The 19212-nt window shown below is 48.9% G+C and overlaps 1 protein-coding gene across 11 annotated transcripts in view; it reads left to right on the top strand.

Moving 5' to 3' along the window:
* PALM2AKAP2 (PALM2 and AKAP2 fusion) overlaps positions 1 to 19212 on the top strand; it is a 457899-nt gene that overhangs the window by 411435 nt on the left and 27252 nt on the right. For all 11 annotated transcript variants that reach the window (XM_072727724.1, XM_072727717.1, XM_072727723.1 and 8 more), the window contains one exon: positions 11699 to 14153. In XM_072727724.1, the coding sequence (XP_072583825.1) occupies positions 11699 to 14153 (2455 nt within the window). The remainder of the gene's footprint in view (positions 1 to 11698; positions 14154 to 19212) is intronic.

The following is a 19212-nucleotide window of genomic DNA, read 5'->3' as shown; positions in this document are numbered from 1 at the left end:
CAACATGGAGCTCAAACTCACAACCTCAAGCTCAAAATCGCATGTTCCACTGATGGAGCCAGCCAGATGCCCCTAGATAACAGTACTTTCAGAGTACATATTGTTTTCTCTTTTGTGAAGAAGGAAGATTTAAAACAATTTTTCTTCTTTTTTACAAACCCCTTACAAAAGCAGAGGGGCTGACATGATTATGTAGAAAGTCCTAGGTACCACTCTTGCCTCTTGGCTTGAAAACATCTCTTCGTGGAAGACCTTCTCCTGGTTTGTCACTCTCTCGGGCAGAGCAGTGCCACCTTGGGTGTGTGATTTCTCCACCTCTTGTCACTTTAGACTGTTAAGTAGCGTCTTGAAATGCCTCTGGCTATACTACAGAACATTCCAATTATTCCAAAGGGTACATAAATTCAGTTTCCATGGCACTCCCTAGTGACTTGGTATCACCAAGTTAGCCCTTGAGAAACTCCTCGATATATTTCTAAATAAATTTCGGCATATTAAAAATGTCATTCAGATGTTGGAAATAGTTGTCAAGGAAATACCTTTAGATTTCTTTTCAAAAAAACAGGCCTGCCTGGGCTCCATCTACTCTGATGACTCTTTCCTTGTATGCTTGGGAGGGTCCCAGGAGGTCTGCTTTGCTGGCCAACCCGCAGACCACGGGCAGTCCTGCCGCCAACGTTGGGCTGCTCACCTGCTTCGCCAGGAGGAACTGCTTCCCAAACTGACCCTGAACTCCTGGCTGTGCAGGACCATGCTTGGCACTTGCCCTCCGCTCCCTGCGCACTGCAAATATCCATTCTCTCTTTCTTCTCCATGATGACTTCATGACCTTGCAGGGACCTGAATTCTGACTTTCTAGTCAGCCAGACCTTGAGTTCATCCAGTTTTTTTCTAGGTCAACCCAAAGTTGGGGGCCAGGGGGTGGAACCTGGGGCAATGTTGGGGGCTACTCTGAATACCTACCTGGGCAGGGGGACCCACGTCAACACTAGTCGGCCTTGGTGTGTAGTGCTGGGGGGCTGAGTCCGTGGCACAGAGTGGGGGATGTCTGTGGCACTCGTGTCTGCCCAAGGCACCTAGGGATCTATTTTTTGGTTGTTGCTGTTGCTTGGTGGCGGAAGACACTGGTGAGCTCTGAGAAAGTGGAGCCACTCCTTGTGCCCCCCCCCACACACACCCAGACATTCCCTGAAGTTCCAGCACTCATCCCAGACTTCATGTTCCTCTGTCCCACTTCAGCACGAGACAGCATATAAGCAACCCTTTAAAATATATCTCCCAAAGACCGTTGCAGGACATAAAAAAAAGTGATGGCAAAGTAATATGAAGTTAAAAAATGTTGGCTACAAAACTGGCATGTACTGCGTGGTCTCCACCATATTAAATACGTATTTCCAAAAAGGAGACTACATGGAATGCAATGAAAGAGTAACCGCTTTCCTCTGTGTGGAAGGAAGACGAATAATGTTTATTTTCCAAATGGTCCACAGTGAGCATTTATGACTTTCATAGACACACACTCACGTCTGTCTATTATAGATGCACGTCCGTATCTCGCCCATTTTACCGGCTCTTCGGGATCTTTCTGATTTTTTTTTTTTTTTTTTTTTTGCTACCTCGGCTTCACCAGGACATTGATTCCCTGCTTGCCCGGGGCTCCTCTGGGCCTTTCCACGAAGAAGGCAGTGGAAACTGGTCTGTCCACGCACCGAGGGGGACAGACAGGGGGACAGACGCCTGCCCTCCAGGCCGGGCCTCCAGGGAGGGGCCGGGCCTCCCGAAGGAGGTTAAAGTCCTTCTTTGTGTGCATGGCCTTTTAGGGAGCGAGGGAGGGGCGGCTGTGACATCACAGTGTTCCGTCGGGAGGCTGGAAGGAATTTGTCCAACTTGAGCCAGTGCTCAGGAATCTGCCTGGAAAGAGAGGCGATGCTGGGGACCTTGGAGACCCACACCCTGTGGGCAGGGTAAGCCGCGGCTGCTGACCTCTCTGAATGTTCTTTTCCTTCTAAGCTGAAAGGAGTGGGCCTCCCATCCAGTCTGGGTGGAGTGGAGGGGTGTGTGTGTGGGGGCTGGCAGTGAGGACTACACGGGGTCCCCCCTCCCGGGCCCCCAGTCCTTTCCTGCTGGAGGGAGAGGGGGCAGCCGAGCTCACTGGCCACTTGCTTCTCTTTGAAACCGGGTCCCAGCACCCGCTTCCCACTTAGAGGCCAGAGAGGGAGCAGCACTGCCGGGGGCGCCCGCGGATTCCCAGGGCCGGGGCCGGGGGTGGGGGGTGGGTGCAGGTGATGCTCGCGGACGGTGGCGAGCGCGTGTGTCCTTGTGTCCTTGCCCGGACAGACGGCCGACAGCCAGCGCTCCTGCTAATGGGTTTGGGTTTGCTAGTTATTGAGTGGCCTGTGGGGCTGCATGGTGGGTCCCCCACGCACAGCAGCGGCTTGGGGCCTGTCCCCACCGGGAGCCAGCGGGGGGTGTGGTGGCGGCCAGAGGAGCCCCCAGCTCGGATCACGGGCCACAGCATCCTCTGCGGACAAGGGGTTCATCTCCGAAGCATCTGGCACCGTTGCCTCGTTCCCTCCTGGCTCTCGGCCTCCTCGCGGTGGATTTGTGCCCGGTCCTCCCCGGGGACGGGGGGCGGGGGTGCTCCTGCTGGTGCTTCTCTGCCATGAGCGGTTGGCCAGGCAAGAACCCAAGATCCTGAACTATTTTAAAAGCAAGAGGGACACAGCAAAGAACTGAAGTTAGCCTTGCTTTTACTTTCAGCAGAATTAGTTACCCTAGAAAGTTCTGGTGGCCGGAGCCAGCGTTCGCTCTGTGGCCTTGATCTCGGTTTATTCTGGAGGGGGGCACTGCCGGGCGGTGCAAAGGGGGGCCTCTGGGGAGAGGAGCATCTGAGGTCTCCTTGACAGAGCACGCTGTTTGCTGAGGAGGAAGTGACGCTTGACCTCCTTGGGGCAGAAAGGAAGCATCTCTCCTCAGGGGCAATCCTGAGGCCTCCCTGCCACTGGGAGCCCTCCCGGGGGGTGTGGATCTCCGAGCAGCTGAGAGAGCCTTTCACCAGTTGCTATAGAAAAGGCAACAGCTTCCTTCCTCCCTTGACTCCCCTGCCTCCCCCCCACCCCATCGTCCGCTGCTTTTATGGAGAGCCCGAGCTATAAACGTGTTAATCATACGACACCTTGACATCTTCCAGATGTGCAGCCCGACATCCGAGTCGGGGACTTTGCAGCTCGGTGAAGGGGATGCTATTAATAGGGCAGGCTGTGGTCTTGGGGAGACTCCTTTATGCTATAAATTGGCCACTTGCCTTCCACAGAAGTGTGAGCCAAGACATAGTTTGTTCCCAGCAAAGGAAGTTTCCAGAAGTATTTTCATCCCACCTTCAAGCCTGTCTCTGTACCATAAGCCAGAGAGAAGAGCAGGATGGCGATGCCATGGACGTCCTCAGAAAGAAAGGCTGGGCCTGCGGGAACAGGGACGTCTTTGTAGAGCTGTCCCAGTCATATTTGGCTGTAAGGCTTGATGGCAGGAGGTCCGAGAGCCATTGCTGGTGTTAGCTCCCTTTATCAGGGGTCGTAGCCTTAACCCTGAGCACCCCCCACCCCCATCCTGCTCTAAATTTAGCTTGCAACTGCCCAGGAGTGCTCAGGGGCTTTGAGTCTGGCATGGTTCCATCAACCAGGAGGGGGTCCTTCTTGGGGACTGATGAGGCTTCTGGCTTCCCACAGTCGACACAGGCCCCTGGTCCTCCAGGCCGGAAGAAGCGCTGCGAGGGGGTGGAAGAGGAAAGGCTGCCTCGGCCTGGAATGTGGCCCTGGTGATAGCCTCTCCCCTCCGCTTCCAGGCCCAGAGGCCTGCGCCCAACCAAGGAAGGAAGCCAGGCACTCTCAGACATCCCCATTCTCCGTTCCCCCACGCGGTGGGTGGAAGGGGCCAGCTCCCAGTCCCCGTCCTTTCTCTGGCCTGCCCCCGGCCTGCCTTTGTCAGCAGGGAGGGCCGGAGGGCTGCAGGCCAGCTGCTGAGGAACTTGGGTGCTCTCAGCTTTCTCCATAAACTCTTTCTAGCCAGCCCAGTTTGTGCTGTTGAACAGGGCTGTGGTTTTCTTCCCACTTAGCACTTCCTCTGCCTTGTGCTTTTTGCTCTCTTGATGTGACCTGCCTCCAAGGCTGTACACTCCTTGCTGCAGAGCTCAGTGCTCCCCCCCCACCCCATGGCCTTGGCCCAAGGCTTGCCACTCTGCAGGTTCTCTGGCATGCTTATCCTCAGGCATGCTTATCCTTGCAGGAATGCACTTTGACCTCCCTCAACCCCTGGGCTCCCCTCCCACACTCCTGGGGTTCCCTCAACCTAGGGAGTCCCTCTGCCCCAGATCTCCAGCCGGTAGCTCTACCCTGGTCCCTTCAAGTCTAATCAAGATCAGGAGACTCCTGTGGCATCTTGCAGGTGTCTTGGCAGGTTCCATTAGCTGGGAGGCATCCCCTCTTTCCATTTACCTTTGTGCCAGAAACTACAGCCAGGAAGTTGAGTCCCATAAGAAACCTTCTAGATGGTTCCACGACATGGACCACAGAACCAGTGCTCTGCCGTGATAGCAGTTGTGTCCTGGGTACTCAAAACTCGACTTAGGAAAGAGAGAGAGGATAAGAAGGGAGACCGGAGATGCTCTCTGGTTGCACAGCTATGCGGAAGTCTTAATTTATAGCCACGCCTCTGTACCTAGGCCAAGAATGAGTTTGTATTTTTGGTGGAACTTAAAAATAACTGGATTAAAGGATCAGGTCACCTATTATCTGGGGAAGCGTGTTTCTAATTTAAATATCATGGCCTTAGTAGGAAGTAATCTGGGTTATTCAGAGTAGAAAGCTGGTTGTGCAGCCAGCGCCTGATGTGTGAGTGATCTGGGTCACTGTGTGCATGTAGGGTAGGAGCCCAGAGGTAGCAGCCTGAGGGTGGTGGCGAGGTGGGCGGGGAAGCTTCGAACACAACCAGCATTTCAAATGAGTAGAAGCTTCGGCTTCTTGCTTGCCCTGTAGTCCCTCGGGGCCCAGCCAGCCAGGTCGGCCAAGGAAAATGTACCTCCTGCAGGTTCTTTGTGCTCACGATGCTCCCAGCTGCAGGCCCAGGTGCCCTGGGAAGAGAGAACACGCTGCTGTCCGTCACCCCAGCTGGGCAGGTGTCAGGACCCCGATCTGTTTTCTGTGCACATTAACAACAGTCTTCCAGAATCTCACATGTGCTGTGGACTCTGTGGTGTTGGGAAGGAGTCGCAGCCTGTAGGTGTGGGGTCCGTTGCAAAGCCTGCGGTGTGGGATCTTAATATTTTTGCCCCTGGGTTATTGCTCGAGGAAGCAGAGAGGACTCTCTTCAGAGGCCAGCTCGAAAGGTAAAATTCCCAGATGGAGCAGGAAGTCAGCACCCTCGTTTCTAACTGGAGGGCCCTACAGGTAGAGCGGAAGGTAGGAAACTGAACTCAGTCTCCAGGAAGTCTGTCTCTGTTCAGTTCTGAATAAAGGGGAGAGAGGGGTCTCTGGCTTCGGAAGCCAAATTGTGAGTCTCCCATCACTTCCAGAGACGCAGGGGTGCAAAATGTCCACCCGAGAGCCAAGTAAATCCTCTTTAAAGCTATCCGCCCTTCTTAACGTAGCCCTAGACGTTTTGGAAGCCTGCTGTCACTGAGCACACTTTTTGAGGTATTGGGAGAGAATTTGAAGAACCAGCTTTCAAATCCTGGCTGTGCCACTTCCTAGCCAGGTGATCTTGGGAAAAATCTTTCAGTTTCTCTAAACTTGATATTCTAAAGTTTTTAAGACAAAAGTAGACAACTCTGCCTTTCTGCTTGCCAGGGGGCCCTGCTACCAGCTATCAGCTGAGAGCGTGTATGTGCATGTCCCGTGAACAGTGTGTCCATAGTAAAAGGGGGTGTGACACTCAATCGTGTGCCCACAGGACAGGCTCCTTAAGCTGCCTCGTTCACTCGCACATCTGCATGGCTCGTAGAGTACAGGCTACAGTCCACGTTCCGCTCAGACTGCTGAGTTCACCTCTGCTCCAGATGTGGCGGGAGCCCCCCATCTGGGTGGCTCTTGACTGTCCATTCCATCGCATCTTCAGATTTTGACTTGTAAAGGCAGGAGGCAATGACTTTATGCAATTACTCTGTTTCTTGCAGCAGCAAATGCATCTTCTAATTGTTCTTGGCTTCAGCTAAACTTAACGTTTGAGGATCTGGAGTAGGAAAAGATTAGGGAGGTTAGAGGTGCCTTAGGCTTGACTTTTAGCTTTGCCTGGGCCTTTCGCCTCTGTTTTCTTTTCAAAAATCAAAGTGTCACCTTCACCCCCCCCCCCCCCCCCCCCCGCCCCCCAAGAAAGCCAGTTCGCAGAGAGAATTTAACATGTCAGGGGAAAATTGCTTAATGATAAGGAACATTTGCATTAAACACTTTGCAGTTTACATAGTGCCTTTTTCTTTCTTTTTTTTTTTTTTAAAGACTTACTTTATTTGAGAGAGAGCGCATGCACACGGCAGGGTGGGGGAGGGGCAGAGGGAGAAAGAAAGGGAGACTCTCAGGCAGCCTCCCTGCTGAGTGAGGAGCCCGGCCTAGGCTGGATCTCCTAACCCTGAGACCATGACCTGAGCCAAAATCAAGAGTCAGATGCTTAAGCGACTAAGCCAGCCAGGCGCCCCTGCATAGTACTTTTAAACACATTAATCTAATTCCCGAAACAGATTTGAGAGATCTTGTCATGAGTCCAGCTTACCAAGGAGTTATATTCTTCCAAGAAGAGTCCCGTGATTGTCTTGCACAGGGTCTGCAGAACTTTCACTGGAAACACAGGCCCCCAGGTTGTGAATTAGCCCAGACTAACTTGCTTTGCATGACTTTTAAGTACATTTTGGTAAGTAGTGGCAGCTGAGACACAGCCTGGCTACCAGGTTATAATTAAAGCAGGTGTTGGACTGCTGGCACTCATACAGATATTTATTAAATGAACATTTGCAGAAGTAGGCATAAAACCTACTGTCTGCAACCTCAAAGAAATCTCAGCTCCGGAAGATTCTAGATGCTCCAACCCCACCTTGCATGAAGATAGATGAGGCGGTTTTACAAAGACTGTAGAGTAGTTGTTAAACAACCAAAGTCCTCTGAACCCAAGACTGGGGAAAGGGCGGTTTGGTTTTGGTTTTCGGTCTCCAAGCACCAGCCCTAAGGGTATATAAGCCATGGTGCTCACTCTGTCCGTAAATCCTATTCAGGAAAGCTCGGAGAACATCTCTAATTTGCACATTTGAACACCACCAATTTCACTGATTTCTAACATTTATTACGCTAATTGACAAGCCACTAATTTCACTGATGAAAACCCATTTCTCACCTTCATTATGCCAATTAGCAAAGCCTCAGGGGGCCATGGGAGTGAAAGAGAGCTAAACTACCCAGGAAGGAACCACCTAGGGGGCCTGGAATTTCTGATTAGATCCTGGTTGACCAGTCTTGGGATATATATTCCCAGTCAGGATGGCCGTCTGCCCCTGGATATAATTTAAGCTGTATTACATCGTCTCTGTCCACACATCTTAAAGTAAATAGTAGATATCCTGACCAGCTATTAGCTATTCTGGGAAGCCGTAGTCTGGCAGGTGATATGTGTCATGCTGGGAGGGCTCCACCTGGAGGGTCAGCAGGGGGAAATCTAGGGATCTCCCATGGATCTCTTAGCACCCTTTCAAAATCCAGTTTGGTGGTCTTTCTTTCTTTCTTTCTTTCTTTCTTTCTTTCTTTCTTTCTTCCTTCCTTCCTTCCTTCCTTCCTTCCTTCCTTCCTTCCTTCCTTCCTTCCTTTCTTTCCTTCTTTCCTTCTTTTTTTTCTTTTTTTTTTTTAAAGTAAGCTCTATGCCCAACGTGGGGCTTGAACTCACAACCCCACGCCCCCCAAATCAAGAGTCATATATGTTCTACATACTGAACCAGTCAGGCGCCCCTGATGGTTCATTTATATCTTTTTCTTTTTTTTCATTTGGGGCACAGTTTATTTCAGAAAGGACTTTCCGGTTCATTTAATGAATGTGCAGTTTATCTGAATCTGGAATCGGGTTCATCTTATCAAGCATGGAGAAAATTCTAGTCTTTCTAATCTTCAAAGGGAACAATAAGCATTTGTTGGTTTAAGCAACACATCATTTAATGACACCAAGCCCAGATTCCTGCCAAATCTGTGCTTTGGAATTTCCAGTCCACTTCCATTTACCTGGTGTACTTCCTGGGGGCTTTGATTGCATCAGGCCATCTTGCAGGAAGGTAAATTCATCCTATTGAGAAGAGAACTCAGGAATTTGCTCTTTTGTTGTAATTGTTGCCTAACTTTACAAGAACCCAGGACCTCTGATGCGTGATTGTGAATCAGTAATGCAGCATAATCTCTCGAATCACTTCTATCCTGATTAGGATGCTGCTCCCTGAAGTAGGTAGAACTGAGTGTCAAGAAAAATATTCCGCATTTGTGGAAAGAAGTGGGAGGAGCCCCCTTGTAACTAACAGGAAGGAGAGAGAACCGCTTCCTGTTTACACCCTCCAGTGTCTTTCAATTTTTTTTAAACAAATGTATTGGAACGGAATCTTCTCAAATTACACAGGAACTCCAGACTCTTGACTTTTAACCAGTATTAGCATTTTTAAGATCTCAGTTTGACACATCATAGAAGACATTCAAGGAACGAGACTCATCATTGTCTGACTCAAAGCTCATGGTAGTTTTTTTTGGATACAGCAAAAACATATTGTCAGATGCTATTCTCAGACTTTTAAAATTTTGAATTGGAAAACTCGCTACTTCAGAAAATATGCCTTGGTATAATTTTTAAGTTCTATAAGAGAAAAAAGGCGGGCAGGGCATCTGTTTGTCCATCGTCCAACACTTGAGAAGTACCAAGGAGAAAGAGAGGAGGTGCTCTTGAGCCATGCTGTGGGGGTGGGATTAGCAGCAGATCACTAGAGGCAAGTTTTTCCCTCCTCCCGACTAAATACAATCCAAAATAGACTTACGGCTTCCTAGGAAGCTTTTGTTAAGAAAAAAGTGTTGTCTCGTGAGCTTATGGTTGCTGCTAATCTCATTATCACCCTACAAAATAAGCCTCCTGCATGTTTAATGAATGGATTGACTAATAAAGTATAGAATGAATTCTTTGCCTTTTTAGCTTCTTTTACTGTTACTTTGCCCTCTGTCCTCTTATATCAACTAAAGTATTTCATGTGTCATAGGGCAGTGATTTTCAACTATATTTTCAGTTTCAAGCTTCCTACCATTTTCCTACCTTTTTTTACCCCAAACCAAAAAGGATATAAGAAAAGCTCTACTTGGGCAGCCCCGGTGGCTCAGCAGTTTAGCACCACCTTCAGCCCAGGGCATGATCCTGGAGACCCGGGATCGAGTCCCATGTCAGGCTCCCTGCATGGAGCCTGCTTCTCCCTCTGCCTGTGTCTCTGCCCCTCTCTCTCTGTTTCTCTCATGAATAAATAAATAAAATCAAAAAAGAAAAAAAAAAAGAAAGAAAGAAAAGCTCTACTTATTCCCATAAAGAATGTTAGTAGTCAATCATTGGCCAAATGAAGCCAGGGTGAGAGGGTCACAGATAATCTGACTTTCATGGTGGCAGTGCCTTGTATTTTTTTGTTGTTGTTGTTGTTGGTCTGTTTATTCCAGTAATGGCTTTCCATGAAGAGGGCTAATTTTGACCTAGGTTTATTTGAAACTGAATGGCAGCCAGGACATTTCAGGCATTCAAATTTTCTGTAATTCTTAATGACACAGAAGTCCCTGGCAATTGCCTTACCAAAAAAAAAAGTCTAGTTGATATTTTTAAAAGGCAGTAGAAACGTCTTTGACATGCCTTTTGAGTTCATTCTAAAGATAGAAGAACCACTAGTTAATGATGGTAAAAACAAATAAAATAAAATAAAGATTTTAGCATTCTAAATATCTGGTATTACAGTACCAGACTTGGACAAAGACCAGAGCTAGACTGGAAGGTCATCCAAGACCCAAAGGTGTTGACAAATGAATAGTTGTCGTCTATGACTAATGAAGGAACATATATTACCTGAATGATTTAGGTCTAAAGGGGAATGTAAAAAATAAAGAGTGAAGGAAACCCCCAGTTCATGGATAACCATGAGAGTTTTTCAGCATTCTGACAGCAGCGCAAGAGCACATAGGGTGAATTCCCATGTTGTCCTGAGTCTCATCAACAAATCCATACTATGCACCTTCCTTGGAGGGATTTTGAAATGACTCCTCAAAATCATCCTACAGTGGTGTTTTATAATTATGTTCTGCGATATTAAAATCGTTTACAATGGACACAAATGAAAATGATACCATCTTGCAGTTTTGCGTGAACCCTGTCAATAATACCAGGCACACACCATAGACTGGAGAGAGGAAGACAAACTTGACCAAGGTGTCAGTGAACTTGAGGGGACACCCATTAATTAAGCTCACAATTCACCACTGAATTTTCTGAGATAAACCAGAGTCCTTGAGTATGAAAAGAAAAATCATCCTAGGATTTGAAAATTAATTTTACAAATCCCAAATAAAATTACATGGGATTGGTAGTTGGTGAAAAAGATAGGATTTATTTTGAAACTAAGATGTCGTCTTTCTTTCTCTTTCTTTCTTTCTTTCTTTCTTTTCTTTCTTTCTTTCTTTCTTTCTTTCTTTCTTTCTTTCTTTCTTTCTTTCTTCTTTCTTTCAAGATTTTGTTTACTTATTCATGAGACATACACACACACAGAGAAGCAGAGACATAGGCAGAGGGAGAAGCAGGAAGGGACCTTGGGATCACGACCTGAGCTGAAGGCAGATGCTCAACCACTGAGCCACCAGGTGTCTTTTCTTATTTAACACCAGGATTGGAGCTTATCACATACAGAACATTTAGGGAACTGGAATGGAGCTGCTGGCCACTAACTTTTTAAAGCAACACTCACTCCTTAAGTAAGGAGTATTGTTTTGATGTAGTCCCAGAGAACAGAACTGTGCGGTCAGGGGCTTTGGTTATGGTGTTTATAATGCACATGCTCAATTAAGAGCCTGGACAATGGGGGCACTGTAGCCATTAAGGGGCCTTGGGAGGAATCTACTGTTTTCCAGTATTTTATTTTGGAAAAATTTTCCAAGAAGTTTCTTGCCTCCAAAAGGATTGCATCACCTCTGGCAGAGAATCACGTTTTCAAGAAGAATTGCTCATGCGAAAGGACCATCTTATTATAGCTGGGGACACACAAATGGTCCTATTACGTTTCTGGAGTGGTAGTTTACTGTTAAAATATCTTCCAAAACTCTGGTACCATTGCTAATAGAATCTCTTCTCTTTTTGAAGATCTCTGAACAGTGTCTTCAAACGATCTGAATCTTAGGTTACTTTGAAATTTAAAAACGGGATAAGCATGTGTTGTAAGTTCCCTCCGGGACCACCCCGCAAACAAAAAACGGGGAATCTGTAACTTAGGGAGGTTTGCGTAGGAGTCACCACAACAAAACGAGCGTGTGAGAAATTACTAGAAGGGAACTCTCTGTTCCAAGGAACTCGTCATCAGTTCACTTTTCCTTCCAGCGAGTTACCAAGTAATTCCCCCCGTGTTGGCTTCCGCATGAGGTTTCGCGTCTGACTCTGACTTTGGTGGTCTCTGTCTCTCTTCCAGAAGCCCCCCCAGCTCTCCGAGGATGATATCCGGCTAGAGGGCCAGAGAGCCGACGGCAGTGCCGACCCCCTGGAGCCTGCGCCCAGCGCCCTTCCCCCAGACCACCAAGCCATGGAAATTGAGGTGTCGCTGGCAGAATGTAAAAGCAAAAGCGTCCCGGGAATCAGCTGCGCCCCGCATTCCATGGACCGCTCCTCCCCTTTCTACTCGCCCCCCCACAACGGGCTCCCGGCCGACCGCCCCGAGGTTCTGGATAACGATGTGGCCCGAGAGATCCGCTACCTAGACGAGGTGCTGGAGGCCAGTGGCTGCGACGCCCCGGCGGTGGACGGGGCTTACAACGGCACGTGGTCCCCGGAGCCCCTGGAGTCCCCGGAGCCCCCGGAACCCCCGGAGCCCGGCCTCAGCCTCCCTGCCCGCGCAGCCAGCCCGCCCCAACCCGCGGGGAGCGCAGCGGCTGGACGGGTCCCTCCGCCCACTGAGGCCACCACCGGCCCCCCTGGGGGCGCCCTGCTGGAGGCCACAGAGGCCAACGGCCGCGCCCCTGCCCTGGACCAGCCCCGGGACGCGCTGGCGGGGCGCGGGGGCAGCGGGGTGCGGGCGCCCGGGGGCGCGGGCCGCGAGGGGGAGCCCACACTCACCACGCTGAAGAAGGAGGCCAAGTTTGAGCTGCGCGCCTTCCACGAGGACAAGAAGCCCTCCAGGCTCTTTGAGGACGACGAGGGCGAGCGAGAGCAGTACTGCGTCCGCAAAGTGAGGCCGTCGGAGGAGATGCTGGAGCTGGAGAAGGAGAGGAGGGAGCTCATCCGGAGTCAGGCCGTGAAAAAGAACCCTGGCATTGCGGCCAAGTGGTGGAACCCTCCCCAGGAGAAGACCATCGAGGAGCAGCTGGACGAGGAGCATCTGGAGTCGCATAAAAAGTACAAGGAGCGCAAGGAGAGGAGGGCGCAGCAGGAGCAGCTGCTGATGCAGCAGCAGCAGCAGCAGCAGCAGCAGCAGCAGCCGCCCCAACCCCAGCCCCAGCCCCAGCCCTGCGCAGCACCTGCCGCCCCCCGGGACCCCGCCGGCGCCACAGAACACGCAAAGGAGGACATTGTCACCGAACAGATAGACTTCTCTGCTGCCCGCAAACAGTTCCAGCTCATGGAGAGTTCCAGGCAGACGGTGGCCAAGGGCCAGAGCACACCCAGGCTCTTCTCCGTCAAGCCCTTCTACAAGCCCCTGGGGTCGGTCAGCTCAGATAAGCCGCTGACCATCTCGAGACCAGCTTCCATCGGGGGGCCTCCAGAAGACCCCGGGGCATCCGCAGCCAAGGGGCAGAAAGCCAGCTGTGGCCCGGAGAGCCAGTCTTCGGGGGGAAGCCAGGGCAGCGCAGCTCCTCCGGGGAAGGAAGGGCCCTACAGTGAGCCTTCCAAACGCGGGCCCTTATCCAAACTGTGGGCAGAGGACGGGGAGTTTACCAGTGCCCGGGCCGTCCTCACTGTGGTCAAGGATGACGATCCTGGGATCTTGGATCAGTTTTCCAGGTCAGTGAATGTCTCCCTGACCCAAGAGGAGCTGGACTCTGGTTTGGATGAATTGTCCGTGAGGTCCCAGGACACCACTGTCCTGGAGACCCTGTCCAATGACTTCAGCATGGACAACATCAGTGACAGCGGGGCATCCAACGAAACCACCAACGCCCTCCAGGAGAACTCACTGGCCGATTTTTCTCTGCCCCAGACTCCGCAGACGGACAACCCTTCGGAGGGCCGAGGGGAAGGCGTCTCCAAGTCCTTTAGTGATCACGGTTTCTATTCCCCTTCTTCCACGCTGGGAGATTCGCCGTCGGTGGATGACCCCTTGGAATATCAGGCTGGTCTCCTGGTGCAGAATGCCATTCAGCAAGCCATAGCCGAGCGAGCGGACAGGGCCGCGTCCGAAGCCAGCCAGCGTGGGCCCGAAGCACAGGGACCCCGAGCAAGTCTGGAGGAAGCGGGGGGCGCTGGGGCCCCCGGCTCGGAGAAGCCGCAGAGCATGTTTGAGCCACCCCAGGTGTCCTCCCCTGTTCAGGAGAAAAGGGAGGTGTTGCCAAAGATTCTGGCCACTGAAGACCGGGCGCTCAGGGACAGGGGGCCCTCCCAGGCGCCGCCCGCGCTGCAGCCCTGCGGCCCCGTGAGCATGGAAGAGGCCAGACCTGAAGGGAGCTACTTCAGCAAGTACTCGGAGGCCGCCGAGCTCAGGAGCACGGCCTCGCTCCTGGCCACCCAGGAGGCCGATGTGATGGTGGGGCCCTTCAAGCTGAGGTCGAGGAAGCAGCGGACTTTGTCCATGATCGAAGAAGAGATCCGAGCAGCCCAGGAAAGGGAAGAGGAGCTGAAGAGGCAGAGACAGGTCTTGCAGAGCACCCAGAGCCCCAGGGCCAAGAGCGCCCCGTCGCTGCCCTCCCGAGCGTCCAGCTGCAAAACCGCTCCAGGTGAGTGAGGTGCGCACCAGGGACAGCCGCTGCGGCGATCGGCTGACTGCAGCTTGCGTGTCTCTTTGCGGAGCCTCCTCTGCGTGTGGCTAGAGTCCGCGTCAGGGGGCACCGACACCAGGGGTCAGTGTCCAGAGACGGACAACGGAAGTCAACGTGTCCCCTAGAGGGACCCTGGGCCTGGCTGGTGTGCCATTTCCCTGACGGTGCAATCGCTTCTTTCTCGTGGCTCTGCTCCGGGTCTGGTTTAGTAGAGGATTGTTCTCTTTTATAGGAAAAGGCTGCCTCTGGCCGAGGGGGGGCCCGTGTGTGGCACAGACCCTCGCAGGGGGAGCCTACGTGTGGACTGCTGGGCGTCAGTAGCTTGACCCTTAGTATCTGTGGTTAAAGCAGACCCAGCTGATTGGGGCATGTGCTCTGCTAACCCCTGCTAAATGCCAGATCCTTTCTAGCAATGACAGTCCTGTCATTCCGTAGAAGATGTTTTTTATCCTTCTGTAGGATTGGATTTGTCTTCCTTTTAGTCATCACAATGCAGTTGCCTTGGAATCAGGGGTGGTCTCATTCATTGTTGTCCTATGATGCATTTGGAGAGAAATTCAGTTATTCTGTTAAAGGCACGTCTTGAGTCCCTTCCCATTGTCTGGGCAGTCCCTTTCTTGAAAGCTTTGTATGAATGATTGGTGCTAATTATGGTGGTAATTAATGTTGCTACCATTATGGGTAACAGTGCGACTTACTGTAGTTTTTATTTCCTATTTGGATATGACGGCAATTGGAGAGCCACGTGTGCAGTAGAGAAGTACTGCTCAAAGTGTGGTCTGGGCTAGTCCCTGGACTCTGTGACCGGTCCACAATGAGAATAAGTACAGACATCGAGAACAAGCACTTGACGATCCTTGTTGCAATTTGATATTGTCCTCAAATCCAAGTGTGGAATTTTGTGTGTGTGTGTTTTTTTTTTTTAAGTATTGGTTCATAATGGACTGAGGGATAACTTCTCTTACTGGAGACCATCCAAAAAAGCATTACCTAACATATAATTGCTGGCATTTGACTTAGTTTATCCAGATCTTAATCCCATCTTGACACTTGGCTTCCATCATATCTACAGTGACTCAAGGTAACTCTTTCAATTATTAATTTTTAGATTTTGAAATAATCTTAACCTAAAGAAAAGTTCCCTGGTACAAATATCTTTTATTCTGAACCATTTGAGAGTAAGTTGCCAACATGAGGCCCCATCATGCTCACTTTTGTAGAGTGTCCCTCAGCTTGGGTTTGTCTATGCTTTCACATGAGTACATTTAGTTATGCATCTTTGATGGGAATACCACAAAAATAATGCCATATTCTTCTCACTATATCCAATCAGGTGTCCCTTACAGGGACAGATACTGACTTTTTTCACGATATTAATTTTGATCACTTGTTCCAGGGAGGGTCTGACAGGCTTCTACAGTAAAATTACTGTGTCCTTTGTAATTAATAAATATTCTGTGGGGAGTTACTTTGGCACTATGTAATATTTATTCCATTTGTCATCATACTTCAGATCTATTCACGTATCTATTTATGTCACTGTGGTCTTTTGGATTGCTATTATATTCAGTGGGTTAGAATCCATTTCCATTATTTTTATTCTTAGTTTGTTTAGACATAGCTTATGGGAGCCTTTTCAAGCTAACTTTGGTGTCTTTTTGACATGTCCTCATTATTCGCTCAGCATGTCTTTTAGGATACCACAAGGTGTTCCAATCTCATCTTATGCTTTCCTAACCCCGGAATCAACCATTTCTTCAAATAGCACTAATTCCTGTTAGAGGAGAATAGAATTTAGAAACCAAACTCCGGGTGCTTGGTGTGCTCATTGTTATTGGACTGTCACTGCTCCAAGACACTTTCAACAAGCCGAATTAGAGAATATACACACATCCTGTCTGTCTGTCTGTTGATCCACCTACCTACATGTTTATCTATCTTGAAAACCATGAGCTCACCTTGATACTTCCAATTCTTGATACTTTCAAATCTAATACCAGAGGGTTCATATTCTCTCCATATTTGTAACCTCCTTCTTGACAACAAGATACCTGTTTCTCACTATCCTCAGTGTGTTTATTATTTGATCAATTCCTTCCTCACCTTACATAACCAATCTCCTATTTTCCTTCTCCAATTTGGGCCCCAGTACCATGTGCTAGATCACCGCTCTTCCCCACCCACCCTGCTGTGGCTCCACCACACCACTCTGAGCCACTGTGATTCCTCTCACCCCCACTGCAGCGCTATCTTGTTGAGCCCCTCCCCAATGGCTTTTGGACTAAATTGTTCATGAAGGAAAGAAAGAGAAGAGAAAGAGGAAAAGCATGGTGACTTTCTTGTTATAGTTTTTAATTCCTGTAGGTCACAGGGCAGTGGCCAGCTGAGTGAGGCAAAGAAAAATTTCAAGGGCATTTGTATGTGTATGTGTGCTTAATAGAGACTGGTTGGCTTTTTCCAAAGATCCTTAGTTATCAGATTCACTTGAAATTCTTGAGGGCTAGCTTGATACAGAGATGCTAGTGGGCATTCTATATAGTATCCTAGAAATAATTTTCATACCACTCTAATTCAGCCCAATCTGAGAAGCCTACTTCACATGCAAATGACTCTAAAGGACCTGCATAAGAACTCAAAGTCTCACAGAGGAAACTTCTTCAGGCATCTCAGCAGCTTCCGTTCACTTGGAAGATAGAACACCATGGCCCTCCTATCAGTTAGAGCTAGCTCTATGTACCTAACTCTCCTTTTACATTATTTCACTATAGAACCTTCCATAAAGTGTGTGTGCTCAGTAGGTATTTTCAGTTTTCTTTACCTCTTAGTTGAATCTCCCACCATATCACTCCCCCCCCCCGCTTTATTTCTAGCCTGTCCATACAAATCGAACATTTCAACACTTTCCCCTATTCCCAGACCTGTTGTGGTCTCCCAGGGCTTTCCCACCCGGCTTAAAATAAGACAGGGTTCTTAGTTTGCCCTCAGCATCCCAGCAGCCCAGGCCTGATTTTCCTAGCACTTCCCTCCATGCTAATGCTAATATCCCTTCTGCATGGTAATTCATCCATGCAAGTCTGTGTACTGCAATGATCTCATTGTTGCACTGAACACAATTGTGGTAAGGACACATGTGCACCTCATTCCTTCATCTTTATCTCTAGAACTTTTGAAGTCAGTGGCAGGGCTTCCCAGAATTACAACATAGATTGAAAAAAAAAAAAAAACTGAACACAAGATGTAATTCTCTATCTATCCATGCCTGGAAATGTTTGGAGTATTGCTTGGCTAGCCAGCCTCCAAGTTCATGATTAGGGAGGAGGTGGACACATTGTTCTGAACAGCTAGCCTGGACGATTCATAGCCAGCGTTGGAACTGCTTGCTCCAAATTTGGTTTTGTGAATGGAGATGATGCTAAATTCTTCCTGTAATACTCCACACGTCCCACCAGAGAGGTGATTCAGCTGATTGGTTGCATGACTCAGCTTGAGGATTGAATATTAGGTGATGAAAAATACGATTTTTAACTTCTCCTCTGGCGGAAGTCATGCTGGGAACATGCTAGGATCCTGAACCCTAAGGGAAGTAGAATTCACTGAGGGCCAAGATGTCCTAGGGAAAAACAAATCTGCGAATTCTCCCCAATCATTTCCCAGGTGTTGAAAAGATAACTCATTTTTCCATTTAGTTTCCTTGCCTTTCAAAGATGGAGAAGATATTTTTAAGAGGACATGGTTATTCTCAAAAGCAAGTTATTAGGAAAATTCTTTTGGAAATTGTATCCTGTTGGCCCTTAGGTGATTTTAAAGGAAGAAGTTTCACTTAAATGGGGTCTGTGTGACTTTTGCTCATACAGAGGTGAGCAAGGCAGATGCAGTCCCTGCACTCAGGGAACAATGAGAGAAACAGTATCAAAGTTGACAATTTCATGACAGAGAAGCATGAAAACCTATAGGAGCACAGATCAAGAAAGATCACCTTATTGGGAGTCTAAGGGAAGTCTTCCTTTCTTAGGAAACCACCATCCGTGCTTTGAACTGAAGGAGAGGTTGGGTTCCTAGGGTGGAGGGGCACTTGTTCCAGTGAGAAGGAAGGGCACCTAAGGAGGCCCAAAAGGAAGAGAGAACTTGGTTTACTTAAATAAAGTCAGGGTAGGCTAAAGGAAGAAATTTGAAACAGAATGAAAGTAAGTTGGTTTGGAGCCAGACCGTGAAGAGCTGCCTTCATCCATGAATTGATGGAGTAAAAGTCTTCCTGCTTTAATGAGTCCATCCCACCAGCTTTTCTTGAGCTCTTCCTGTGTACAAGAACTTCTAAAGGCCTGGTGCCATCTTGACAAAGGCCGTGTGTCCCGTGACAGGCCTTATTTCCAAGAGTGAACATGTGTGCACCTTCTGTTGATAATACTCAAAAGTAGAGAAGAAGGGAAGGATTCCAGCAGGGGCACTAGCCTAATCTGAACGTGCTACCTGCAGCACTGCTGAAAACACCCTTGAGGTTCACATTTGGGGGGAAACCCAAACATTTTATCAAAGTTACATTTTGGATCTTTTCAAACATCCTTTCACATTCGGGCTGTCAACAGACGGTACTCATTTTAGTGCCTGTTGTCTATTATTAGATATCCTGGTTTCACTTCCAAGTTCTGGGCATGACAGAGAAACCCAGTTAGTTAGGTGATGCTTACTTTTGTTGTTAAAAATAGTTTCCGCTTTCATGCCAGATGTTGCACTGATCTACCAAGTCGGAGAATTTGCCCAGTGGGAGATTTGGGGGAAGTGGTAAAGAAGAAGGTGTGGATATTGAGTTCCCTAACTTGGAGTTCATGTCTTTTAATAGATGGAAAGATGTGATAGTTATGTATCTTATAAAGATAAAATTTCCGGGGAGTTTCAACTCCTACCCTCAGTTTGAATTAAGATTACCCACGAGGGGAACCCTCTTGCACTATTGGTGGGAATGCAAGCTGGTGTAGCCACTCTGGAAAACAGTGTGGAGGTGCCTCAGAAAGTTAAAAAT

The sequence above is a fragment of the Vulpes vulpes genome, chromosome 12, assembly GCF_048418805.1.
Source record: "Vulpes vulpes isolate BD-2025 chromosome 12, VulVul3, whole genome shotgun sequence".
NCBI lineage: Eukaryota > Metazoa > Chordata > Mammalia > Carnivora > Canidae > Vulpes > Vulpes vulpes.
Note: the sequence above shows the minus strand (reverse complement) of the source record. Positions and strands in the feature narration are given on the sequence as shown.